At 44.7% G+C, this 27,610-nt stretch overlaps 2 protein-coding genes across 4 annotated transcripts in view; one reads left to right on the top strand and one right to left on the bottom strand.

The window, feature by feature from the left end:
• Positions 1–877: 877 nt before the first annotated feature.
• Positions 878–20,129, top strand: bcan (brevican). 2 transcript variants are annotated; one of them, XM_065958079.1, is made up of 15 exons: positions 878–1,000; positions 8,796–8,875; positions 9,571–9,963; positions 10,886–11,060; positions 11,225–11,352; positions 11,626–11,919; positions 12,206–14,272; positions 14,717–15,337; positions 15,762–15,860; positions 16,445–16,549; positions 17,092–17,250; positions 18,236–18,318; positions 18,795–18,939; positions 19,034–19,216; positions 19,285–20,129. In XM_065958079.1, exons 1-15 carry the CDS (start codon positions 996–998, stop codon positions 19,449–19,451), a joined length of 4,704 nt encoding a protein of 1,567 aa, XP_065814151.1. In that variant the 5' UTR covers positions 878–995; the 3' UTR covers positions 19,452–20,129. The 2 variants fall into 2 exon arrangements, with proteins under 2 accessions (XP_065814151.1, XP_065814152.1); XM_065958080.1 differs by having other exon boundaries at positions 879–1,000; positions 19,309–20,129.
• Positions 19,883–27,610, bottom strand: part of hapln2 (hyaluronan and proteoglycan link protein 2) — an 8,937-nt gene continuing 1,209 nt past the window's right edge. The window contains exons 1-6 of one of the 2 annotated variants that reach the window (XM_020625684.2): positions 27,392–27,610; positions 27,113–27,265; positions 25,023–25,379; positions 23,874–23,990; positions 23,613–23,795; positions 19,883–22,875 (exon numbers count right to left, since the gene is read on the bottom strand). The exon at positions 27,392–27,610 is cut by the window's right edge and continues 1,209 nt beyond it. In XM_020625684.2, the coding sequence (XP_020481340.1) occupies positions 22,598–22,875; positions 23,613–23,795; positions 23,874–23,990; positions 25,023–25,379; positions 27,113–27,194 (1,017 nt within the window). In that variant the 5' untranslated portion in view covers positions 27,195–27,265; positions 27,392–27,610 and the 3' untranslated portion in view covers positions 19,883–22,597. The remainder of the gene's footprint in view (positions 22,876–23,612; positions 23,796–23,873; positions 23,991–25,022; positions 25,380–27,112; positions 27,266–27,391) is intronic. The other variant, XM_020625685.2, reaches the window with a different exon arrangement.

The raw sequence follows: 27,610 nt of genomic DNA, 5'->3' as shown, positions 1-27,610 counted from the left end.
CATACACCAGTTCATATACCTGTTCATTCCCCCTTTTCATACATACACCAGTTCATACACCTGTTCATTCATACACCTGTTCATACATGCACCAGTTCATACACCTGTTTATGCATACACCTGTTCATACACCAGTTCATTGACCTGTTCATACACCTGCGGAGTGCGCGCCTGCACTCTCTCGCGCGCTCTCTCCCCCCGCTCCCTCTCGCTCTCTCAGGCACGCAGCAATTTTATGAATAAATGAAAAATTAAACAAGTTCAGGTCGGAAATATACTTGGGCCCAGGTATCGTCTTTGTGTGGGAAACACTGGAGACTAAATATTTTCAAACAGGTTGTTGGTATGAAGTTGTCATTTGTATTGTGCTGCACTTTTTTTTAATCTGGGCCAATGTCAGTGTTTTGTGGAGTTTAAGTGCCAGTTCTAACGCTAGCCCTTATTAGTCCTATAGTGTGGCTGCCAACAGTCAATAATAAATAACCTCCTGCGTAAAATGTGTGTAGAAATAGGCCTACAGTGTATTTTAACGTCTACCATAATGGTGGTACTTGGAGAGCCAAATATTTTCGGAGGTGGTACGCAGTCTAAAAAGTTTGAGAACTACTGATCTAAAGGAAGGTAGAGTCGATGTTTCCAACATGGCGCCTGCCATCTTTGGGCTTCATAACTCCTCTTTACAATCCAATGATGACATCACCAAGACTGCGTCCATGTTTTATACAGGCTGTTGTCTCTTAAAGTTTATTTATGTATTTCAGTGTTTCCCCTAGGTTTACTTTTCTCAGTGTGTCCATCCACTTAAGCAGGGATTATGATTCCTCCAGGCAGGAGGAGGAGCAGGAGAAGGAGGTCCTTTAACACTGCCCTGATCACCAGTCTCTCTCTCAGAGCCTTTATGTCTCTGTGCGGCTCAGTGTCGGAGGCTGCTGAACAACTTTAGGGCAGAGAGAGCTGACGATCGTGGAGGCTGAAGAGTACACGAGCCAATCACCATGAAGTAAGTGTGATTCTTTACTGCCCTGTTCACCTTTAATCTTTCTGTTCACCTTTCACCTTTCTGTTCACCTTTCTGTTCACCTTTCACCTTTCTATTTGCCTTTCTGTTCACCTTTCACCTTTCTATTCACCTTTCATCTCTCTGTTCACCTTTCTGTTCACCTTTCACCTTTCTGTTCACCTTTCATCTTTCTGTTCACCTTTCTGTTCACCTTTCACCTTTCTGTTCACCTTTCTGTTCACCTTTTACCTTTCTGTTCACCTTTCTGTTCACCTTTCACCTTTCTGTTCACCTTTCATCTCTCTGTTCACCTTTCTGTTCACCTTTCACCTTTCTGTTCACCTTTCACCTATCTGTTCACCTTTCACCTTTCTGTTCACCTTTCATCTCTCTGTTCACCTTTCTGTTCACCTTTCACCTTTCTGTTCAACTTTCATCTTTCTGTTCACCTTTCTGTTCACCTTTCACCTTTCTGTTCACCTTTCTGTTCACCTTTTACCTTTATGTTCACCTTTCAACTTTCTGTTCACCTTTCACCTTTCTGTTCACCTTTCACCTTTCTGTTCACTTTTCACCTATCTGTTCACCTTTCACCCTTCTGTTCACCGTTCACCTTTCACCTTTCTCTTCAGCTTTCACCTTTCTGCTCACCTTTCATCTTTCTGTTCACCTTTCACCTCACCTTTCTGTTCAGCTTTCACCTTTCTGCTCACCTTTCACCTTTCTGTTCACCTTTCACATTTCATCTTTCTGTTCACCTTTCATCTTTCTGTTCACCTTTCTGTTCACCTTTCACCTTTCTGTTCACCTTTCACCTTTCTGTTCACCTTTCACCTTTCTGTTCACCCTTCACCCTTCTGTTCACCTTTCACCTTTCTGTTCACCTTTCACCTTTCTGTTCACCTTTCACCTCACCTTTCTGTTCACCTTTCACCGTTCTGTTCACCTTTCACCTTTCTGCTCACCTTTCAGCTTTCTGTTCACCTTTCACATTTCATCTTTCTGTTCACCTTTCACCTTTCTGTTCACCTTTCTGTTCACCTTTCACCATTCTTTTCACCTTTCACCTTTCTGTTCACCTTTCGCCTTTCTGTTCACCGTTCACTTCACCTTTCTGTTCACCTTTCACTTTTCTGTTCGCCTTTCTATTCACCTTTCACCTTTCTGTTCACCTTTCACCTTTCTGTTCGCCTTTCTGTTTACCTTTCACCTTTCTGTTCACCTTTCTGTTAACCTTTCACCTTTCTGTTCACCTTCTGTTCACCTTTCACCTCACCTTTTGTTTACCTTTCACCTTTCTGTTCACCTTTCACTTTTCTGTTCACCTTTCACCTTTCTCTTCACCTTTCTGTTCACCTTTCACCTTTCTGTTCACCTTTCACCGTTCTGTTCACCTTTCACCTTTCTGTTCACCTTTCACCTTTCTGCTCACTTTTCAGCTTTCTGTTCACCTTTCACATTTCATCTCTCTGTTCACCTTTCTGTTCATCTTTCACCTTTCTGTTGACCTTTCTGTTAACCTTTCTGTTCACCTTTTGTCTTTCACCTTTCTGTTCACCTTTCACCTTTCTGTTCACCTTTCACCTCACCTTTTGTTCACCTTTTACCTTTCTGTTCACCTTTCTGTTCACCTTTTACTTTTCTGTTCATCTTTCTGTTCACCTTTCTGTTCACCTTTCTGTTCACCTTTCACCTTTCTGTTCACCTTTCACCTTTCTGCTCACCTTTCACCTTTCTGTTCACCTTTCATCGTTCTGCTCACCTTTCATCCTTCTGTTCACCTTTCACCTTTCTGTTCACCTTTCATCTTTCACCTTTCTGTTCACTTTTCACCTTTCTGTTCACCTTTCACCTTTCTGTTCACCTTTCTGTTCACCTTTCACCTTTCTGTTCACCTTTCAACTTTCTGTTCACCTTTCTGTTCATCTTTCTGTTCACCTTTCCCCTTTCTGTTCACCTTTCATCTTTCACCTTTCTGTTCACCTTTCACCTTTCTGTTCACCTTTCAACTTTCTGTTCACCTTTCAGTTCATCTTTCTGTTCACCTTTCAACTTTCTGTTCACCTTTCACCTTTCTGTTCACCTTTCACCTTTCTGTTCACCTTTCGTCTTTCACCTTTCACCTTTCTGTTCACCTTTCACCTTTCTGTTCACCTTTCACCTTTCTGTTCACCTTTCTGTTCATCTTTCTGTTCATCTTTCTGTTCATCTTTCAACTTTCTGTTCACCTTTCACCTTTCTGTTCACCTTTCTGTTCACCTTTCGTCTTTCACCTTTCATCTTTCTGTTCACCTTTCAACTTTCTGTTCACCTTTCACCTTTCTGTTCACCTTTCATCTTTCTGTTCACCTTTCACCTTTCTGTTCACCTTTCACCTTTCTGTTCACCTTTCATCTTTCTGTTCACCTTTCACCGTTCTGCTCACCTTTCACCTTTCTGTTCACCTTTCAGCGTTCTGCTCAGCTTTCATCCTTCTGTTCACCTTTCACCTTTCTGTTCACCTTTCATCTTTCACCTTTCTGTTCACCTTTCACCTTTCTGTTCACCTTTCACCTTTCTGTTCACCTTTCTGTTCATCTTTCTGTTCACCTTTCACCTTTCTGTTCACCCTTCACCTTTCTGTTCACCTTTCATCTTTCACCTTTCTGTTCACCTTTCACCTTTCTGTTCACCTTTCTGTTCACCTTTCACCTTTCTGTTCACCTTTCTGTTCACCTTTCGGCTTTCACCTTTCTGTTCACCTTTCACCTTTTTGTTCACCTTTCAACTTTCTGTTCACCTTTCACTTTTCTGTTCACCTTTCACTTTTCTGTTCACCTTTCACCTTTCTGTTCAACTTTCAACTTTCTGTTCACCTTTCACTTTTCTGTTCACCTTTCACCTTTCTGTTCAACTTTCAACTTTCTGTTCACCTTTCCGTTCATCTTTCTGTTCACCTTTCAACTTTCTGTTCACCTTTCACCTTTCTGTTCAACTTTCAACTTTCTGTTCACCTTTCTGTTCATCTTTCTGTTCACCTTTCAACTTTCTGTTCACCTTTCTGTTCACCTTTCACTGTTCTGCACCTTTCATCTTTCTGTTCACCTTTCTGTTCACATTTCACCTTTCTGTTTAGCTTTCATCTCTGTTCACCTTTCACCTTTCTGTTCACCTTTCACCTTTAACCTTTCACCTTTCTGTTCACCTTGAGTTGTGTGTGCTTGTTGTATTGTCGGCTCCTTGGATTGTTAAATGTAAATGGTTTCAAATAAAAAAGATGATTATTCACAATCAGTGTGTTTGAAGCTGCAGCATGACTGTCTGTCTGACTGCTATTAACAGTCGGATTCACACAAGATGATTTAAATGGTGTTTCTTTAATTGGAGTACATTGAATTCATTAAATCAGCTTTTCAATAGTTGTTTTGAAATACGGCATGTTAAAATGTTACAACCTCTGTGATTTTAGTCAACAGAGCACTTTGAAACCATTCTTCTGTCATATTTTAACCAAACTTCTGTTTGTTGTTTAGTCAGAGTTTAAAAGGCTGGTATGTTGATAACCCTCTTCATAAAGGAATTCAAACTTTCTCTGAGACATTAAATAAATAAGGATTATTTAAAGTGTTTGATAATCAAATGTGACGTTTCACTCCTCTAATGTTCTCTTTAACGTTCTCTAAATGGTCTTTTCCATCAATAGTGTTTGATCAGACACCTGTTCTGTTCAACAGATAAGAGCTGCACGCATCGTTTAAAACTGATCGGTGTGGTTTTCTCAGTGACTGTTGCTGTGATTGTCAGGGGGGTCAGAGGTCATTCAAGTTACACACTGTTAATATACAAGTACAGAAAAATAACAATGAATCACACTTGATCTGTGTTCGCCTGTCTGAGGCTCAGCCCTCAAAACCAACAGAAACTCAACCAATCAGCCTGTTGAATGCACACACATACACGTCCACATACACGCATATATACACAGTCTGAAAAGCTGCTGTAGCTCATGCCCGCTGTCTTTAGCGTACAGATTTGTCGGCTCACAGACTCAGCAGTTAACAGCTGATCAGACTCGGCTGCTGCTGGACGCCGACTTGTTCCAAATGACTCGGCCTCTCCGTCAGCGCTCAGTCATGCTGCACCACTTTCTTTCTTCTCTCTCCTGTCTTTTCTCTGAGGTCTCCGGAGCTCCGGCCCTCCCCGGCTCCCTGCTTCCTGTAAGATTGTGTCAGTCGGGGAGGGGGGCTCAGGTTGCCCCTGGAGATGGGCAGAGCGAGTCATTGAAGGTGGCGCGATGTGGGATGGGTGGGCCTGGCGTGATGGAGGACCTGCCTGGGGGCAGGAAGATGGTGGCAGTGGTTCTCTTGGTGAGAAAGCTGAGGGGTGCAGTAAAGGGGGAGATGTAGCATCTAATATGAAGAATCATAATCCAGACTGACATCGCTCAGCTGCAGACGAATGCAGGAACAATGAATGTTTAAAGACTTAAATCACTTCCGTTATCAGTGCATCACACAACTATAATTACTCTGTTTCCATTATAGTTAGTACTTGCTGGAGCATTGGTGTGGCCCCAGCAAGAAAAGAGGCTATAGTCTCTTCACCCTCATTCATAGTGTTTTACAAGCAGCGGCTTCACTGCTCAAAATGTGCTGGGATACATCACAACCCTGGCTGGCGTCGCCATGAGGACATAACGGTGCATTTACTGTTCAGTAAATAAATCTTGTGGAGTTTCTGGTTTGATTGAAAGACTCATCAGTTAAAGACAACATGTCTTTAACTGATGACAGGTCTGTACTTCACAACTATCAGTGTTGCTGCAGACTAACTGAGCGATGATGAACAGGATGGAAATCATCACACAGAAACACACTTTAGACCTTTTTGACCTCTGAGAGACCCCCAAACACAGACTGAGACTTATACAGGAGAGATTTGTATACAGGTGAGACTTACAGGCGAGACCAACCCTAACCATTAAGGTACATTATGCCACAATAACATAAAGACTAACATGGAATAATTGAATTGATTTAGTTTGGTTGTGTTCTGTGAGCAGCATCAGTCCTCTCATTACACACCGGCTAACCCGACAGAAGGGCCAAACTCTCACAAAGCTGCTGCAGTCCTTTAAGAATCTAGTTCAGCCCGTCCTACCCTGTTCCCTAACTCCCCCTCCTCCCCCTCCTCCTACCAGCCTCAAATGACCTTTCCTGGCAAACAAGGCGGTCAAATATCCTCCCTCCCCCTCTCTCTCTCTTGGCCTTGTCGTTTTTTTCCCTCAAGGTGAAGTCATCGACTATTCAGCCTCTTGTGATGCTTGTCTTTGCACTTCTTGTGTTGCCTGGGCTGCATCCTCTGCTCGCTCGGCCTCCCCACAGAGAAACTGCTCTCTCTCTCTGTCTCTCTCTCTCTCTGCTGTGTGTGTGTGTTTGGTGTGTGTGTCGGTCAGATAGCTGTAAAGTTTGAAAAGAGGAGATTGGTAGGAGGCTGTCAGGAGGAGATAAACGTGTCCATGCAATGCAGGAGAAACAGGGAGCAGTGTGACAGGAGGCTGAAAGTTTCACAGTCTCCTTTATTTCTGACTGTTATGGAGCGCTATATTCTGGACAAACATACACCCTTTTTTACTTCTAACATTATTCCTTTGCTGTTTTCACACAAACACTGAGAATTTCAAGACAATTTCTCTTTCACACTAACTCTCACAGCGGGACAAGTGAAAGACAAATGGTTGGTGTCCAACATCCTTGACAACCTGGAGGGTAGGAGCTGGGGGGGGGGGGGGGTCTCTGTGAGGGGCGAGTGTGCCAGCCATACCTGCAACAAGCCTGGATGAGTGTGGACATCACCAGCCCAAAATTATCTGCATCCTGCACAGCTGCGAGTGCATGCATGCTGTACCTTTCTGATGTACTCCTCTGAAGGACGCACAGAGAAGGTTGCTGGGGCTGAACCACGCCTTATAAAGACATTTACAGGAGATGGCTTTATACAGAATAAAGTAGAATAAAATAGTATAGAATCAAATACCTTATTGTCATTGCAACGGTTTTCAGTGCATCATCCCTCAGCGTTAGGAGGTTAAAATAAGAGAACAGGTTAAAAACAACCAACATTAACACAGAAACAATAAATTAATAGTCATTCAAGTCAGTTCGCACTTGGTCTATCTTGATCACAGTTCTAGCCCTTGACAGATTTCAGTTCCGTAATGGAGAGTTCGGTAGAAACTGTTGAGGAATCTGGAGGTGCGTCTCCCATAGGGCATTAAGGCCCTGACACACCGAGCAGACGGTAAAGAACATGTGGCGACGCCTTTTGTCTTGGCCAAAAAGTTGCACTTAAACACACCGCAAAGATTACAGCCGACGACCAACCACCACGTACGCTCTGAGCATGCTTGAGAGCCAATAACTCTCCATGCCAGCAGGGGGCGGTAGTCTGTAATCATCAATCCAAATAGGGGAAACCAGAAGAGGACGAGGAAGAACGCGGATAAATAAACCGTTGTTATGATACGAGAAGACAATTTTCTCTCTGCTGTCACTCAACACTCTTAATATAGAAACTTCTAATGGAGAATAATGTCTGATAGAGAGTTGAAAATGGCGCTGGCGGTGTCAGCCCTTGGTCTTTTATTAGTGGAACAAGAATAGAAGAGGCGCTTCCTTATTTCTTCTCGTGCACTGGCACGACTGGAAACGTCTCCTCCTTACCTAAACTCTCTGATCCAGGTCTACACTCCCTCCCGCCCACTACGCTCTGCCAATGAAAGGCGTCTGACCAAACCTTCACAACAGGGTCCTAAGTCTCTGACTAGACTCTTCTCCTCTGTCGTGGTGGTGGAATGAACTTCCAAAACTCCATTCGATCGAAAGCTAAAGACCCAGCTCTTTATGAACCCCTACGACCTTCATGTTGATGGTCTCAATATTATTGATGATGATGATGATGACGATGGTTTTTGTTTGATAACAGCAACTTATAAGATGGTTTCTATACTGATTAGAGCTCTCAAGAACTGCCGTCAATGTTGTGCTTTGCCTCTGGTCACTTCCTGTCAACACCTGTGTGTCCAATCGGACTCAAAGCTGATCGTTTACTGACATTGTTTCCCTTTTTCTAGATCATTGCTTGTGTTGTGTTGTACTTACTCTCTGATGTACGTCGCTTTGGATAAAAGCGTCTGCTAAGTGAATTGTAAGTGAGCGAGTCTCTGCAGCCTGATGCTCGACGCAGAGACAGAACGGACAGAGATCATGTCCGTTCTCAGGCTGCCATTAGCACTGACAGAGGACACGACAACAAGCTGTAAACACTACCTTCACCGCCAAGTTGTTGGACTAAAATACACACACACACACACACACACACACACACACACACACACACACACACACACACACACACACACACACACACACACACAGTAAAACAGAATTTTAATAAAATCTGTAAACCAAATCTAGTTTAGACGTTATGCTCTGCTAGTGAAGATGAACCTAACGTCTTCGTGGTAAACAAACAACGACACAACTTAAGTCACAGGCTAGTTTACACGTAGAGTTTAGTGAGGACTAAAGACACGACTTACAAACAGCTGCTGAGTGATTCTTTAAAGAAGCCAAGTCATTGTGAGAGATCTTCATCTGATTTCAGAAAAATAAACAGTATTTATAATAAAGTTCTCTCTGGTAAAACGACTGGTGGTGGGATAAATGTATGTTTTAAAAACAAACTCTGTGACCAGAGTTTCTCATCCTCTCGGGGTCAAACATGTCTCCTCCTCGTCCTCTCCTGTTTCTCACAGACTGTCTCACCTGCTGCTGCTGCTGTGCACCATCTGTCTGTGCATCCTGCCGTCGACCTCCACCCCCAACCATCCATCAGGTACGAGCCCCTCCCTCTGCGTTCCTGTCACCTTAACCACTCCATAACATCATACTTGACCTGTGTCCTTTCAGGGTCTGGTGCTCTTTAATCATGTCCTGTTGCTTCTTTTTTTGCTGACACACACACACTCTGCAAATGAAGGTGATGGGATGTAAGGTCTTTACCTTTACCTGTGTGAACACAGGAGGAATGATACCAAACAGCAGATAGATCAAACTGCAATCAAAGTCTTTCACAAGCAAACAAGCTTTAGTTCCAAATTACTGACCTCTGCTGGTGACCAGTAGAAACTGCACCGCTTGTCAAAGCTACTTTTTGTTAACCAACTTCAAGAGCCACACAAACATTATTAAGCCCTGAACATGAACAAAAAGCACGTTAACCCAAAATGAATCACCTGTATCCTGTTGTTGTTAGGGGCCAACACTTAGTGGTCAAACTTTGGCTCCCATAGACTGTATTCCCTCAGCGGCCATGGTGCCGTGACGTTATGCTCAGAGTGTGAAGCTCAGAAGTTATGCTGAAAAAACTGGAGATATTCCGGGTTAAAGAACATATATATAGTCTGTGACCATCAAAACAAAGTTAATGTTAGCATTCAGACGCTACCTCTTCAAAACTGAGAATCACAAAGACATGATGAAAGGTGTTTATTAATTCTAGATATATTATCTTTAATTATATGCATGCAGATGTTTCAAAGCTCCTCCAGGTGACCATCCCAGCCGCCCCTCCTGTGCTCGCTGTGCTGGGGAGCTCTCTGACGTTACCCTGCCTGGTGTCTCTGGCTCACCCGCCGCCTTCACCCTCTACCAACGGACGCCACCACGTTCTGACTCTGCCTCGCGTCAAATGGAGTGTCCTGACTCAAGGCAGAGAGACGGAGATCCTGGTTGCCCGCGGTGACAGAGTGAGGGTCAATGAGGCCTACAAAGAGCGAGCCTCGCTGCTCAACTACGCATCCTCCCCTGCCGACCTCACCCTGCGGCTGGAGAGCCTGAGGCACAACGACAGCGGCTTCTACCGCTGCGAGGTTCAGCAGGGCCTGGAGGATGCCGATGACGTGGCCCAGGTCAAGGTCAAAGGTGTGAGAGAAAATCAACTGTCATAGAGACAACTAGAAAAATCTTGTTTTTTAGCCATCATCATATATATATATATTTTTTTTTACAAATACCTAGTCGTTGTTTGATATAGAATTGAACAAACCAAAGTAGGACTGAAACACAAAAAGGTCTGTGTACCTGCTGCAGGCATTACAGTCTGTTTACCTGCTGCAGGCGTTACAGTCCGTTTACCTGCTGCAGGCGTTACAGTCTGTTTACCTGCTGCAAACGTTAGTCTGTTTACCTGCTGCAGGCGTTACAGTCTGTTTACCTGCTGCAGACATTACAGCCTGTTTACCTGCTGCGGACGTTACGGCCTGTTTACCTGCTGCGGACGTTACCGTCTGTTTACCCGCTGCGGGCGTTACGGTCTGTTTACCCGCTGCGGACGTTACGGTCTGTTTACCCGCTGCAGGCGTTACAGCCTGTTTACCTGCTGCAAACATTAGTCTGTTTACCTGCTGCAGGCGTTACTGCCTGTTTACCTGCTGCAGACGTTACAGCCCGTTTACCTGCTGCTAAACTAAACAGAGTCGACAGCTTCGTTTCCTTGCGTCTCTCCGGGCATCTCTGGTGGGAGGGGCTTATCGGACACTAGGATAAGACGTACCCTCAGTGTACCGCCCCCTTGCTGTGGGTTTATTCGTCTACCCATCCGTGGTCAAATGTAGACCTTCCCTGTGTTTCTTTGTGGATGTCTTGTTTCCTTCCTGTTCACGGTTCTGTTTTGATGACATTTAGACCGTTGAAGAACATTTTTGTTGGACTTGAAAGTTGGAGGACGTCAGCTTTTGTTTTTGCTTTTTGGTCTTTCTGTGTGATTAAATGTTTTGATGTAAACTGTTGAATCCTCTTCATGAATACGCCAGGACCCACTATGCGGTTCTTTGTGCTTTTTCAGGTGTTGTGTTTCATTATCGGGACGCATCCAGTCGCTACGCCTTCACCTTTGAGCGGGCAAGAGAGGCCTGCCAGGAGATCAGGGCTGACATCGCCACTCCGGAGCAGCTCCTCGCCGCCTACCACAGCGGGTACGAGCAGTGTGACGCTGGCTGGCTGTCTGACCACTCGGTGAGGTGAGCGCTGACCTCCATCAGCCTGTAAGGATGCAGCCCAGTGGGAGCTCCGTCTGTTGGGAGGGAGGATGTTTCTGATTCTTCCTCTCAGAACATTGATCTGAACAGTTCTACTGTTATAGGGTGCGCAGTGTTTCAGTGCTGGCCTTTATTTCCGTCCTCAGATATCCAATCCAGATGCCAAGAGAGGGCTGCTTTGGGGACATGGCTGGCCTGCCAGGAGTGAGGAATTACGGGCTGTTAGAGCCTGATGAGCTGTATGACGTCTACTGCTACGTGGAGAATATTAACGGTATACCATTGAAACTTTAAAACACTTCATCCATCTTTAAGCTCAACCTGTTCTTTAAACACAGCAGAAGAAATAGAAATCTAGTAGAAGCAAAAACAATCATTTAAGAAAGTGTTGACGACCAGAGAAAAAGGGAAAAAATTAATAATGTAAACAAAGGGTGAAAACGTGTTAAATAGTATAAAATCATCTAAACACCTGATTATGATCACTGCATTAGGCTCATCACAAAAGACACAGCAAAGTAAAGGATCTTAATACCTTTCTGTACAGGTGAGGTGTTCCATGGCTCCGCCCCCCAGCATTTCACCTTCTGGGAGGCCAAAGCGTACTGTCTGAGCCACAGGGCCGAACTTGCCTCCACAGCTCAGCTGTATGCAGCCTGGCACGATGGACTGAACCTCTGCAACCCGGGCTGGCTGGCAGATGGGAGCGTGCGCTACCCTATCGTCACCCCTAGAGAGCGCTGTGGAGGAGGCGAACCCGGCGTCAGGACGGTCTATCGCTACAGCAACCAGACAGGCTTCCCTGAAGAGCACACTCGCCATGATGTGTACTGCTTCAGAGGTAAGAAAGGGTTTGTCAGACACACACACACACACACACACACACAGTTCTTTTTGATGACTCTCTTCTTACTCAGTAAATCTTCTAGAACTTTGTAATCAACAGAGAGAAGAACTGCACCTGTGTGAACATGACATGAGGCTGATATCGGTCCTCAAAGTCAGCACTTCACAGTCTGTAACACGTGAGGTGTTGATGTGTTAAAGGGTCTTTAGACTCACTCTGGCTGAAGGTCCAACATCACAGGTGAATAACAACTTCCCGCTCTTGCTGTCCTTCGTTTTAGGAGATCATGGTGCTTACACAGAATCTCCTCAGGAACGTCTCACCACGGAGCCAGAGGACTTAGGCCAGGACGTTATCTTTTTCACTAATCCTGCCAGAGAGGAGTTCAGTCTGAGTGATGGGATGGTGAGGGGGGGCCAAGAGGTCCAACGTGCCCAGACAGTCAGTCCATTAAAGCAGGGCCCTCATGATGCTTCGCCCATTCTGTTTGGTTATGACAACAAACCAACGCTGACCATTGACCTTCATCACTTTGTTACTCCTACACCTGAGCATCTACAATACCTGACGGACACCTTTGGTATCATTGAGACCAATGAGCAATCACCTGAAGACAACCCAGAGACCAATCAGACGTCACCTGATGACAACCCAGAGACCAATCAGACGTCACCTCATGACAACCCAGAGACCAATCAGACGTCACCTGAAGACAACCCAGAGACCAATCAGACGTCGCCTGATGACAACCCAGAGACCAATCAGACGTCACCTCATGACAACCCAGAGACCAATCAGACGTCACCTGATGACAACCCAGAGACCAATCAGACATCACCTGATGACAACCCAGAGACCAATCAGACGTCACCTCATGACAACCCAGAGACCAATCAGCCGTCACCTGAAGACTACCCAGAGACCAATCAGACGTCACCTGATGACAACCCAGAGACCAATCAGACGTCACCTGATGACAACCCAGAGACCAATCAGCCGTCACCTGATGACAACCCAGTGACCAATCAGACGTCACCTGAAGACAACCCAGAGACCAATCAGCCGTCACCTGAAGACAACCCAGAGACCAATCATCCGTCACCTGAAGACAACCCAGAGACCAATCAGCTGTCACCTGAAGACAACCCAGAGACCAATCAGCCGTCACCTGAAGACAACCCAGAGACCAATCAGACGTCACCTGAAGACAACCCAGAGACCAATCAGACGTCACCTGAAGACAACCCAGAGACCAATCAGCCGTCACCTGAAGACAACACAGAGACCAATCAGACGTCACCTGATGACAACCCAGAGACCAATCAACCTGAAGACAACCCAGAGACCAATCAGACGTCACCTGAAGACAACCCAGAGACCAATCAGACGTCACCTGAAGACAACCCAGAGACCAATCAGACGTCACCTGATGACAATCCAGAGACCAATCAGCCGTCACCTGATGACAACCCAGAGACCAATCAGACGTCACCTGATGACAACCCAGAGACCAATCAGACGTCACCTGATGACAACCCAGAGACCAATCAGACGTCACCTGAAGACAACCTAGGCACAGTTCCTGAAGAGTCTCACCAAATCCCAACAGCTTCACCAAATGCTGATGGTGGACCAACCGATGAAGAGTCCACTTTACCACCAACCGATGAAGACTCCACTTTACCACCAACCGATGAAGAGTCCACTTTACCACCAACCGATGAAGACTCCACTTTACCACCAACCGATGAAGACTCCACTTTACCTCCAACTGATGAAGACTCCACTTTACCTCCAACTGATGAAGACTCCACTTTACCACCAACTGATGAAGACTCCACTTTACCACCAACTGATGAAGACTCCACTTTACCTCCAACTGATGAAGACTCCACTTTACCTCCAACAACTCCAGAGGATAGAAAGATGTCAGAGCATCATATTTCTGTGACTGAAAGTCTGGAGAATTTAACATCTGGAGCTGATTCAAGTGAACACCTCGACAGTTCCACTGTGGTTCCTCAAGAGGGCGACCTTCCTGTTCTACAAGAGGACCATAGTCATGAAGTCGACCTGGACCACGACTTAGAGACGGTGAGCTCTCTAGATGTATCAGGACGGACTGAAGAAGCGAGCAGAGCAGGTACTGTGAAGGAGATGTCGGCGCACCCTGAGGAGACAGATGTTCACCTCAAAACAATGTCACCAACTTTTGACCACAGCACACCAGAGAAACATCGACCAGAAGAGGCGACTGCAAGCCCTGCTCCAGAAGAAGAGAAAATAAACTCTGGGACTTTGTTGGGTTTGGACCAGTCGACCATGTCTGAATCATTTAATATTTCAGGTATGTATAAAGTGAAAAATAAGGGTTGGGCGGTAAATTGATAACAATACCAGCACAGTTATTATGTTCTCTCATGACATACACAAACCTTCATTACTGGTTTTAAATACACATGTTTGATTGTAGTGCACACGGAGGAAACAGACAGAAACAAGGCGCTAAAGGGAACCTTCATGTTTCTGTAAAATACCCCATCAGTGATTCTAGGGGCCTGTCAGGGTAAAGAAACTGTCCTTTCAAAGTAGAACACAACATTTTTGGATGCATGAAAAGTGGAGACTGCTAGCTGCAGATGATGAAACTACATTTGATGCACAGAGAATGAAGTTAAGATTTTCCCTTTTCATTTGAATGTACGACCCACGATGTCATTCTGTGATTTCCTGCTTCTGTTTCCATCTGGTTACAAGACAGCAGATGTCAGATGAGCTCTTATTTTGACAGGCACTGATCCCACTCAGGAGCACTCAGGTGGAGCTCGTCCGTCTGTCTCAGTCGATGATGTTGAGGAACCAGGATCAGATCACGCTGCAGAAATGCGTCCAGCAGAGTTCCACACAGTCACGTATGACTCACACTCTTCTGATTGGCTAACGTTGTTAACGTCCTCTGTGTCTGTCACCCTAACTCCGCCCCCTGTGGAGGTCGAAGCCAGAACCTTCATCAGTAACTGTTCGTCTGGGGCCAATGGTCTTGAGCACTTCCAGGATGATTTAGGAGAAAACCCAGAAATACTCCTATGTACATCCCATAATACCACAGAGACCAAACACGAGGAGAGAGAGCAAGATGGCGGCGAGGGATCAGCTGAATCATTCGAGGAGGGCGGAGATGTGAAACCATACCTGACACGCTCAATGAGAGTCGACGGTGACGATCCTGAGTCTGGTGTAAATATCAAGCTGATCCCTCTTCTGGCACTCACGCCCGCATGGGAACCACAGACGTCCACGCCGCAGGAGTCTCGCTCGGACCGCGAATACAGCGCAGAGATGGCTGTCAATCAAGATTCTGATGACGTGTCTAAGGAGCAGGATGTCGAGGACACAACCAGCAGCAACAAAGGTGAGTTTAAAGAAATACTCTCTGTGGTATGAATCAGTCCAGCTGTTGGCCTAAAGGTCCCCTCACCTGATCCAATCAGGTGGAGCCGGCCTCAATGCCTATAGGACAACACTCCACCTTCAATCAAACTTTATTTATAAAGCACCTTTCAGACAAAAAGGTCTTATTCAAAAACAAAATCAAACAGTCTCTGTCCCTTAAATATTTATTATTTGAGCTCCTTTGTGAAGTCTTGAGATTAAGATTCTTGTTTTAAACTTTATTATTATTATTATTAATAATAATAATAAACTTTATTAAGACCCAACATGAGACGCTCCATGTGTCTGAAGCTTCTTTAGTCGAGTCGTCTGCATGTAGAGTGAAGAGAGCTTCTAATGTTTTATTATTATAATCACCTGTGGTCAATATTCTGTCTCCACAGATCCTGGATCAGAGGGACGGACCAGCACAGACTCTTCAATCTGCACACGGCGTCCTGACACGGCTGAAACCATCAGTCGGACGCCGAGGACGCACAAAGGTGATGTCATACACAGAGGTGATGTCACACACAGAGGTGATGTCACACACAGAGGTGATGTCACACAGCGCTGACGTCATTCACTTCTTCACCGCCTGCTGCTAAAATGTCAGCTGCAAAACAAGAAGGCTCTGCAGGTACCCGTACACCTGAACACAGAGCTCTGCAGGTATCGGTATTAATCTCAGTGTTCAGGTGTACAGGTAAACAAATAAAAAATAGCCCTAAAAATTTAATTTAAAACCTGTTTCGACCCGCAGCTCATTACCCATTAATAAACATGTAAATATAAAACAACGATGACACGACTTCAATAAAGAAACTCATTCAGTGAATGTTTGGTGTAACACACTGTACACACTAACAGAGCAGACCATGTGTGGTGTAACATCGCCCTCTGCTGGGCGGAGATCTAAAATGTTCATGAGTCTGACAGAGAGGAGACGACACACACACACACACACACACACACACACACACACACACACACACACACACACACACACACACACACACACACACACACACACACACACACACACACACACACAATGCTAACGGCGTTAACGTTCTCTCGGCTGCAGACTCTTGTTTGGAGAACCCGTGTTTAAACGGAGGAACCTGCGTGGACGGAGAAACGGCGAGCTGTGTGTGTTTGTCCGGGTACGCCGGAGACGTGTGCCAGACAGGTTCAGTGGGACTACTTTTTAAATATTATTATAAATATTTCTATTTCTATCGATTTTATTCAAATATAACAAAAACATTCTCCTAATAAATATGTAAATATCTCTTTCTGTGTTTCCTCTCCTCTCTCCTTCTGCTTTGGATGTTTCCTCTCCTCTGTCCTTCTGCTTTGGATGTTTCCTCTCCTCTGTCCTTCTGCTTTGAATGTTTCCTCTCCTCTGTCCTTCTGCTTTGAATGTTTCCTCTCTTCTATCCTTCTGCTTTGAATGTTTCCTCTCCTCTCTCCTTCTGCTTTGGATGTTTCCTCTCCTCTGTCCTTCTGCTTTGAATGTTTCCTCTCTTCTATCCTTCTGCTTTGAATGTTTCCTCTCCTCTCTCCTTCTGCTTTGGATGTTTCCTCTCCTCTGTCCTTCTGCTTTGAATGTTTCCTCTCCTCTGTCCTTCTGCTTTGAATGTTTCCTCTCCTCTCTCCTTCTGGTTTGGATGTTTCCTCTCCTCTGTCGTTTTGATGTTTTCTTTCCTCTGCTGTTTGTCCATCGTTCAGACGTGGAGGTGTGTGAGCCCGGCTGGGAGAAGTTTCATGGTTTCTGTTATCGTCACTTCACCACCAGACAGAGCTGGGAGGCGGCAGAGCAGCACTGTCGCATGTGTGGAGGTCACCTTCTCTCCGTGATGACCCCTGAGGAGCAGGACTACATCAACGGTAAAAACCCTCTATGAGAGACGTTTGAGTGATTCATGGTCAGATCTCTGGACGGACTTGAAGAGACTGTTAGCAGAAACATCAGTGAGACCAGATGATCAGAAGAGACACACTGAAACACTGAAACACAGCCAATGTGTGTGTGTAACAGTTGTGCAGGAGTTTTAGTGGTTGCAGCAGGGTGACCCTCTCTTCTTTAACAGATATAATCAGTGTGAGTGGCTGCAGCAGGGTGACCCTCTCTTCTTTAACAGATATAATCAAAATGTGAGTGGCTGCAGCAGGGTGACCTTCTCTTCTTTAACAGATATAATCAAAGTGTGAGTGGCTGCAGCAGGGTGACCTTCTCTTCTTTAACAGATATAATCAAAATGTGAGTGGCTGCAGCAGGGTGACCTTCTCTTCTTTAACAGATATAATCAGTGTGAGTGGCTGCAGCAGGGTGACCCTCTCTTCTTTAACAGATATAATCAAAGTGTGAGTGGCTGCAGCAGGGTGACCTTCTCTTCTTTAACAGATATAATTAAAGTGGGAGTGGCTGCAGCAGGGTGACCCTCTCTTCTTTAACAGATATAATCAAAGTGTGAGTGGCTGCAGCAGGGTGACCTTCTCTTCTTTAACAGATATAATTAAAGTGGGAGTGGCTGCAGCAGGGTGACCCTCTCTTCTTTAACAAATATAATCAGTGTTAGTGGCTGCAGCACGGCGACCCTCTCTTCTTTAACAGATATAATCAAAGTGTGAGTGGCTGCAGCAGGGTGACCTTTCTCTTCTTTAACAGATATAATCAGTGTTAGTGGCTGCAGCAGGGTGACCCTCTCTTCTTTAACAGATATAATCAGTGTTAGTGGCTGCAGCAGGGTGACCTTCTCTTCTTTAACAGATATAATCAGTGTTAGTGGCTGCAGCAGGGTGACCTTCTCTTCTTTAACAAATATAATCAGTGTTAGTGGCTGCAGCACAGTGACCCTCTCTTCTTTAACAGACAGATATAGAGAGTATCAGTGGATCGGACTGAACGACAAAACCATCGAGGGAGACTTCCGCTGGTCGGACGGGAACCCTCTGGTCAGTTTTACTCTCAGTCCACAGTATCACACACGTACTCTCTCACACACACACAATTAAAAAAAATCTCAATGTATAAAATAAGATTAAATAATTTGTCACTGAATAGTTTGTTGTATTGCCTTGTCTTGTATCTATTGGTGTAAAGTCTGAGCCTTGTCCTGTATTGATTGGTGTAAAGTCTGAGCCTTGTCCTTTATTGATTGGTGTAAAGTCTGAGCCTTGTCCTGTATTGATTGGTGTAAAGTCTGAGCCTTGTCCTGTATCTGTGAGAAGAGCTGATGTCTGTTTTGATATTTCTGGTTAAGGACATGTTGAGCTTTTCTTTTAATCTTAGACACTGTTTCAGAATAATGTATTCTGTAAGATTTTTCTGAATAAAATGAATCACCTGTCCCAGCCAACATACACCCGTGGACAGTAACTCCAGTTCCTTTTTCTGATCTTGTTGAAATGAGCTTCTCTGTCTTGCTCAGCTCTATCAGAACTGGTTCAGAGGACAGCCTGACAGCTACTTCCTGTCCGGTGAGGACTGTGCTGTAATGGTCTGGCACGATGGCGGCCGCTGGAGCGATGTGCCGTGTAACTACCACCTGTCCTACACCTGCAAGAAGGGCGTCTGTGAGTGCACTGTGTGGTCCTTTATCAGAGTGGTCACTGATGATGAACACTGACTGAAGAAGAATGTCACCTTCCTGTTTCCTCCATACTCCAGCCTCCTGTGGCGAGCCCCCGACAGTCCCCAACGCCAAGGTGTTCGGAAAGAAGCGGTCACGTTATGAGACCAACACCAAAGTGAGGTACTACTGTGAGGATGGTTTTGTGCAGAAACTGAAGCCGGTGATCAACTGCATGCCAGGCGGCCTTTGGGAGGAGCCTCTGATTACCTGCATGCCGAGTAAGTTTATTAACTGATGAGCTGATGATGTCACTTCAACATAAACAGCTCATTAATAAAGATCTCAGGTTATCTATGTCTCCCTTTTCTAGCTCATTCAGTGGAAGAAAACTCTGTCACTCCTCCTCCTCACCAGCAGGAGGCGTTTGAGGAGGCCGCTGAGGTGATGGAGGTCATGGATTCAACCACAGAGAAAGCAGCTCCTCTTTTCTGGGATATTAAGTGGGACATCTGAAGCCATCCTTTTCATTTTAAATCAATCCTCCACATTCCTCCGCGTCTGAAAAAACTTTTAAGTTCAGTTTTTGCATTAAGTCAAATATTGAAATATAAAGAGGTCAACCAAGATCATCTCAAGGTCACCACTTTTGAATCAAATCATCTAACTACCATCTTTTAATCAAACTCACCGCTTTTTAATCAAATCATTTAACAAAGATGTTTTAATCAAGGTCATCTCAAGGTCACCACGATATTTTAGATGGCGAGAAGCTCGAGGACAATTTGGTACAGAAGCCTGGAAAGGTCAAACAGATTGTATAGATCATCTCAGTAAAAACAGTGAGTGTATGTGTGACTTTGTATGGCTTGTGTGCAGAAAACACTACCTGATATTAAATTCCCCGCGTGTCTCTCTGGGCTTCCACAGTTTGCTGTTTTTAAGTGTTAAAGAACAAACACTGTAAAAAAAAAAAAAAAAAAGAGGTTGTTGAAATAGCTTTATGTAATTGAAGAGTCACGAACGAGAGCAGAGAAGATCGAGCTAACTGATCCTCCTAACCCCTAACGCCCCCTCCACCCACCATAAAGCTTCCTGATTGGTCAGTTTAAGGCCGTCTCACTGATCTCCTGGAAATTATAATAACTAGTTAACCTCAAAGATCAGACATCCAATAAACAAAATACAAATACACCTGGGTTCTTTTATTTCATCAGCACTCAACACCAGAACCAGAACCAGAACCAGAATCCTACTCAAATACAAGTTAAACCATAAACATGAATAAATAATAAAATATACATTTTGTTACCCAAAGGCGAAACTAGGGACACGAGTTGTAAATCAGTTTCATGGTTTGTGTTGAAACTGTTAAATTGCATTAAATGACTGCAACACAGTCCAGATCAACATGAGCCGTTAAATTAGTGTTTTCATGATATCTTCTTATGTCATCTGTTCCTCTGGTTACCTGCCTCGACCCTGTAGTCTACACCTGCTACTAGTCCACATCTGTAGTCTACACCTGTAGTACACACCTGCAGTCTACACCTGCCTGTAGTCCACACCTGTAGTCTACACCTGTAGTCCACACCTGCCTATAGTCCACACCTGTAGTCTACACCTGCCTATAGTCCACACCTGTAGTCTACACCTGCCTATAGTCCACACCTGTAGTCTACACCTGCCTGTAGTCCACACCTGTAGTCCACACCTGTAGTCTACACCTGTAGTCTACACCTGCCTATAGTCCACACCTGTAGTCTACACCTGCCTATAGTCCACACCTGTAGTCTACACCTGCCTATAGTCCATACCTGTAGTCTACACCTGCCTGTAGTCCACACCTGTAGTCCACACCTGTAGTCTACACCTGCCTATAGTCCACACCTGTAGTCTACACCTGCCTGTAGTCCACACCTGTAGTCTACACCTGTAGTCCACACCTGCTTATAGTCCACACCTGTAGTCTACACCTGCCTGTAGTCCACACCTGTAGTCCACAACTGTAGTCTACACCGGTAGTCCACATCTGCCTGAAGTCCACACCTGTAGTCTACACCTGATGTCAACACCTGTAGTCCACATCTGTAGTCCACCCCTGTAGTCCACACCTGTAGTCCACAACTGTAGTCTACACCTGCTTGTAGTCTACACCTGCCTGTAGTCTACACCTGTAGTCCACACCTGCTTGTAGTCTACACCTGTAGTCCACACCTGCCTGTAGTCCACACCTGCCTGTTGTTTACACCTGCCTGTAGTCCACACCTGTAGTCTACACCTGTAGTCTACACCCGTAGTCTACACCCGCAGTCTACACCCGTAGTCTACACCTGTAGTCCACACCTGCCTGTAGTCCACACCTGCCTGTTGTACACACCTGTATTATATAATACATAACTGTATTTCAGTCCTGCCTGTAGTCTACACCTGTAGTTCACACCTGCTTGTAGTCTACACCTGTAGTTCACACCTGCTTGTAGTCTACACCTGTAGTCCACACCTGCCTGTAGTCCACACCTGCCTGTTGTTTACACCTGCCTGTAGTCTACACCCGTAGTCTACACCTGTAGTCTACACCTGCCTGTAGTCCACACCTGCCTGTTGTACACACTTGTATTATATAATACATACCTGTATTTCAGTCCTGCCTGTAGTTCACACCTGGCTGTTGGGCTTTCTATGCGCTCATTGGAGAAATAGGACAGGTCAGATTCAGACCTGGTCCGCCCTCTTTGAGGACTACAGCCTTTTAGAAAAACAAATATTTCAATGAAAAATGAAAATCTCTGCACCGACTGTGTGTCCTGGATTTTATCATAAACTCATTTAGAAGTAGAATGAATAGAGTTTAATGTAATGCTGATGGGAAACAGGAAATTAATAATCATCTAAAAAATGAGTCAGAGAAAACTTTAAATAAAGGGTGAATCATTCACTGATATGTAGACGTATATTTATTGGAAGAATAAAATCAAACAGATTTATGAAACAGATAAAGCAGTTCATCCAAACAGCAGCAGACTGTGTTATCTATATGTCACATTATAATTGTCCAGTGATCTCAATCTCCTATTAAATTAAAACAAGCTGCTCGTTAACCCCTCTCACTCAAACTCAGTTAATCTGACTGGTTTTTGTGTGCAGTGAAGGCAACGTGACTGCAGAGCCACACAGGTGAAACACATGGGGTCACACTCAGTGTGTTTACATGATGTTAGAATAATCGGATTTATTTTGTCAGTGCGACTCAAACTCAACTGTTAAATCCATGTTCACGTTAGTCTGACAGAAATCGTTGATTTTGGTTTGATTTGACTTTGATCTAGAAGTCAAACAGCATGTGTTCGTAGCAGAGCAGACGTCAGATATCACCAGATATCACCCAGTTTGTACAGAGATGTAAAGTCGTCCATGTTTGATGTACAACCACAACTTTGCCGTTTGCTAAGTTGTGTTCAAGGTCACCAAGAAGACGATCCAACGGCGACTCGCTCAAAGGGGGATTTTCACCACCTACTGTAGCAGAGAGATTTTATTTAGCTGTGACAGTAGCTCGACTTAACTGTGCATGTAAACATACTGAGTGATCACACCGAATCGAGGTGATAAAGTGTCCTCTCCATGAAACACATAATGTGGATTGTTCTGATTATTTTGGGCTATCTGTAGCAATAGGCGCCGTAAAGATCCTTCATCTTGTTGGGGAATCCAAACGAGCGCACGCCGGCCTCAGGGATGCCTCCACAGCGCTCCCTGGGGTTACTGATAGGAAACCTCACACTGCCGTCTTTCAGCCATCCTCCGTCACACTGGTCGTAGTTCTGAAAACGCCAGGCGGAGTAAAGCTGACCGACCAACGCCAGCTCGGATCCCTGGCGGTTACATGCGTCTTCAGCCTGCTGGAAGGAGAAAGAGCCCGAAATGTAGGAGACGGAGCCTGTGAGAGTGGGAAAGATACAGAAATAAATGGAAAAATCATTGATTCAGTGGCTCTTCATCACCTGACATAGTTTGACTGAAATGGGAGAACTAGTGGAGCGTGTTGAGTCATTGTGACATTATTCAGACTGCAGGAAAGTTTCCAGGGACATGGATGAATAGAATTTTCCCACAGACAAACTTTGACACCAAGCCTCATCAAAAGATTTGATTGTCCTCCAACAGCCTACCATCAGTCCCACTCTGACTGCAGCTTCTCAAAGGTCAGCCGGTTTCACACACTGTGGAGTGTTTTAGTGTCTCTCTATGCTTCTTGTGTTCTTGTTCTCTTTTCCTCCCAGGGGTTAGGGTTATATTGTCTATATCTGCAGCTCTATATGTTTTACACTTTATATTCCTCCTGGAGCCATAAATCTGAATTTTAACCACTAAATGATCACCAACATGACTTTCTTCAGATTGCCATGGTAGTGACCTGTCAATCCCAGGTAGCCCTACCCTAACTCCTCCCCCTCTTGCTGGTCTCTTTGACCCCTCAAAGGTACCATGATTTACTAAATGAACACCATGCTGTGTTGAAGAACAGAGATCAAGACATTAAAAGTCATTGGGGAAATGTTAACTGAAGTGACAAGAACATTTAATCATAGACCCGATACAATCAGACTGATTTGTACAACCAATGCAGTGGTCTTCTTACATACAGTTTAAGGTTAAAAGCTGATCAGGTCTTACCAGACGTCTGTGAGGTGAAGCAGAAAGCGTCGAACTGATCCAGTTTTTTATCTTTGGGTCCATAACTGCGAATACCGGGGAGCGTCTGTCCTCCACAAGCAGGGCGGGGCTCAATGATGGGGTAATGAACGGTGCCGTCATCTAACCATCCTGCATTACACCAGTCCAGCCCCTCGGTCCAAGCTGCAGGAGAACACAGGCTGGTTGTAACAGAGCTGACATGGCTGCAGACAGAATATAATGTTGGACAGTGTGTGGTACCTCTGTACAGCTGGCTGAATGAGGCTAAAATACCATCCTGCTCTGCACAAGCTTCCTGAGCCCCCTGGTAAGTCAATCTATAGCGTCCATTTTGACTCTGATACGGGAACACCACACCTGGAGAAAGAAGCTGAACTGTCAGTTTTTATGATTTGACCTTGTGCAGTATTGTGTGAATCCAGTCTTTAATTGAGAGCAATAATCGATAAAACCTCCAACCAGTTTGCTTTCCTATGCACAGAGAAAAATGGTCTGTGCATATATTGTGTAAACCAATACGTTCACGATCATCAGCTATAGAGAATTAGATACATTTTCTGTTTCACTGTCCATATGACAACAAAGGGGATTTACTTCTTTGTAAAATATCTTTCATTAGTTTGGATTTCTTTTGGTCGGATGACTATGAAGACTTGGCAGAAGAGGATGTGGTCATCGACTCACAGCAATGTCTATATTCTATATACACCCTTTGGACCTGCCCAAGCCTAAGACCAGCTACCCAGTGACCCAGAGTCTCAGCCTCCCTGTAACCCAGAGCCTCAGCCTCCCTGTGCCCCAGAGCCTCAGCTCCAGAGCCTCAGCCTGCCTGTGCCCTTAGAGCCTCAGCCTCCCTGTGCCCCAGAGCCTCAGCCTCCCTGTGCCCCAGAGCCTCAGCCTCCCTGTGCCCCAGAGTCTTAGCCTCCCTGTGCCCCAGAGTCTTAGCCTCCCTGTGCCCCAGAGCCTCAGCCTCCCTGTGCCCCAGAGTCTTAGCCTCCCTGTGCCCCAGAGCCTCAGCCTCCCTGTGCCCCAGAGTCTTAGCCTCCCTGTGCCCCAGAGTCTCAGAGCACAAGTCCCAGCAGTGTGTCGTCTGCCCCATGTCGGTAGAACGCTGCAGCTGCAGTTTGTAGGCCATTAATATCAGAAAAATGTTTGTGGAAATCCATCAACCTGCTAAATGAGGGTTATAGAAGAAGATTGGCGTGGGTAACTTATTAACTATTGCATTTCCAATCTGCAGACGTTATGTATGTCATTGAAGATATTCAGTGAAAATAGTCATTCCTTAAGGTTTGTTCATATTTTTTATAGTAGTGCTCTGTTTGTGTACTGCATTGTGTTGACTGTGAATTCTAACGCTAATACTGTGCTGAATATTTCTACAGATACCTTCAATCCTCAAAGACACGACCACACTCTCATCCTCGATGCCGTTGATGAGCTCGCAGCGATACGAACCGCCGTCCTCCAGCTCGAGGTGGCTGAGCTGCAGCGAGGCGTCCATGGAGTGAGCGTTCCTGAGCGTAGCCCTCGGACCGAGACGGCCATACCGTTTGAATGCGTGTGAATTCGATATCATGATAATGTTCTCCTTTCCGACATGTTCCGTCTGCAGCTTTGTCCATTTGACTTTGTAATGGCTGGGTTTTGTTCTCAGGATACACGGCAAAGTCACGTTTTCTCCCCGTCGTCCAATGACTTCAGCGTACACCGGAGGCTCCAGGAGATACTTCAGCTTATTGGATGCTGCAGATCAGTTAGGATAAAACATGTCTCATGTTAACCAAAGTCACTGCAGTTTAATTCATCTCACATTGATAAATATAACACTTCTAAAGAATGTTTTTATCTACATATATCTTCAAAAAAGAAACAGAATGAATAAAATGAGGAAACATTAACTTCAAATCCCAAAAACATTAGCTTTAAATTGGTCTCTATTTGGCTGTGCTGCTGTGCCACTACTTCACAAACAGACAGAGGGAAACCAGATGAAATGGAGCGCTTTAATTACATTTATTTTATCAGTAAATAAATAGTCCTAGCAAAAAGTCGAATGTTGGCAGGTTCCGTCGATTTTGTCTACAACCAAGCATCAATGCAGTTTTCTTTTTTGTCCACTAGAGTCTGTCTCCTGCAGTGAGTCAGCCCCATGTTTAAATGTCCAACTTTACAGCTGCAGTTCCTCCAGTGTCCACTAGAGTCTGTCTCCTGCAGTGAGTCAGCCCCATGTTAAAATGTCCAACTTTACAGCTGCAGTTCCTCCAGTGTCCACTAGAGTCTGTCTCTTGCAGTGAGTCAGTCCCCATAGAGTCCCATGTTAAAATAAACATGTTTACAGCCTGGAATAAAAACAGTTTGGGTCTCTAGAGCTCGTTTCTCTCTTCATTAAAACTTTAAGAAGGATGATGTTTTACTGCTTGGTGCCTCATCAGCTAAATCTGTGACTGAATTTTACCTTAGTGTTTGTCGAAGCCTTTTGGAGAATTGTCATGTACATTTCAGATAGATTATCTGTGTTTCTCTGCTGTTTGTAACAAACAGTCCAAGAATTTTGTGTTCAGTTATTTTGTGAGTTTAATTTAACTTTATTGTATTTATTTGAAATGGCAGGCGCCCTAAATAATTCAGAATTATAAAACCCACACCTGCATGTGGATCAGCCTCTGTAAGCCTCTACACGATCACATTCAACCAAATACTTCATAAAGTATATCTTCTTTAAAAAACATCAATGCAAAGCATGAATGAAAATGCACACAAATGAGCGGGCAGATCAAAGGTTTCCAGAGCTCGATTCCTATGGAGTCAGTCTCAATATTCACAAATGCACACAGAAGGATTCACATATATATTTCATTCTATATAAATGTAAAACAAATCCACAAATACATGATATACATATATATTTAAAAAACACATTTGTATCTTGTTACATTTATATATAAACTGTTCAGTCTGCATTTACAAACTGTTTGTCATTTGTGAACCTCACTGCATTTGTGTGTGGGACTTTTGAGACTCCCCTGCCGTGGTTAGATTCACAAATGTATTTTTTTCAGCAGGGAAATGTCTGTAGCCAATCATATGTCTCCTTCCTATTCAGCCAATCAAAGTAGGGTAGATTCAAGGGTATGATTTAATGTGATCACTTTAGCGTTACATCTGCGCAGACAGCGATTAGCCTAGCTGTCTGATGAAGTCATCTTTATTCTGACCAGCACAATTGTCGTACTAGATCCTTCTGTGTGACCACAAAGGGGATTCCTTTAAGACCACTACAGGGGGCACTATGGAGCGTTTTGTTTGTGCGCCAAGTGTGTTGAGTTTTAGGGCATTTTGAAGCTGTGGTCAATTCACCAGAAAGACAGAGAGAGTAACTAACAATGCCTGTTATTCCAATAGAAAGTGAATCATTTTCACAGTCCCTGAGCTGCAGAGTGAACCCTGACCCTGCAGGCTGACTGTGGTCACTGTACCTGCTCTGTTGGGGGTATACAAAGCTGAAGACCAGGTGAAGCAGCCTGATGTTAACAGCAGTATGACAGCAGCGTTCATCATGCACTCGTTCAGCTCCTACACAACAGAACAGAAGTGTTCCCACTGAGTCGGGCTTTAGTTCAAAGTGATGCCTGTAAAACAATCAACATTTGATCTAATTTAAAGAAATATTCCAAACTTTAATGCATGGGTCATATTGATTCTAGAGGTTTGCTAGTGATCAACAGCGTGTGAATAAAGAAAATAAGAATTCAAACCTGTGAAGGCTCAGAGATCCTCTGATTCTCCTCCTGTGCTGTCCCACATGATGAAGAGGAGCTCGTCTGTTAACCCGTGGGCTCTGAATGTCAGGCTTCATCTGTCTCTGCCCCCCCCTCGCCTCACTCTGCTCATATGGTGGCTCTGCTGTCAACAATGTGTGAACAGGATGGTTGTCTCTGCTCCAGATGTTGATGACCCAATGAGGCTCTGCTGCC

The sequence above is a fragment of the Labrus bergylta genome, chromosome 8, assembly GCF_963930695.1.
Source record: "Labrus bergylta chromosome 8, fLabBer1.1, whole genome shotgun sequence".
NCBI classification, from domain to species: Eukaryota; Metazoa; Chordata; class Actinopteri; order Labriformes; family Labridae; genus Labrus; species Labrus bergylta.
Note: the sequence above shows the minus strand (reverse complement) of the source record. Positions and strands in the feature narration are given on the sequence as shown.

Excerpts from the sequence above, each read along its gene's own strand:
- bcan (XM_065958079.1), top strand. Across the intron at positions 11,061-11,224 it reads CTGTCTGACCACTCGGTGAG|ATATCCAATCCAGATGCCAA; the intron begins GTGAGCGCTGAC and ends TTCCGTCCTCAG. Across the intron at positions 14,273-14,716 it reads TGAATCATTTAATATTTCAG|GCACTGATCCCACTCAGGAG; the intron begins GTATGTATAAAG and ends TTATTTTGACAG.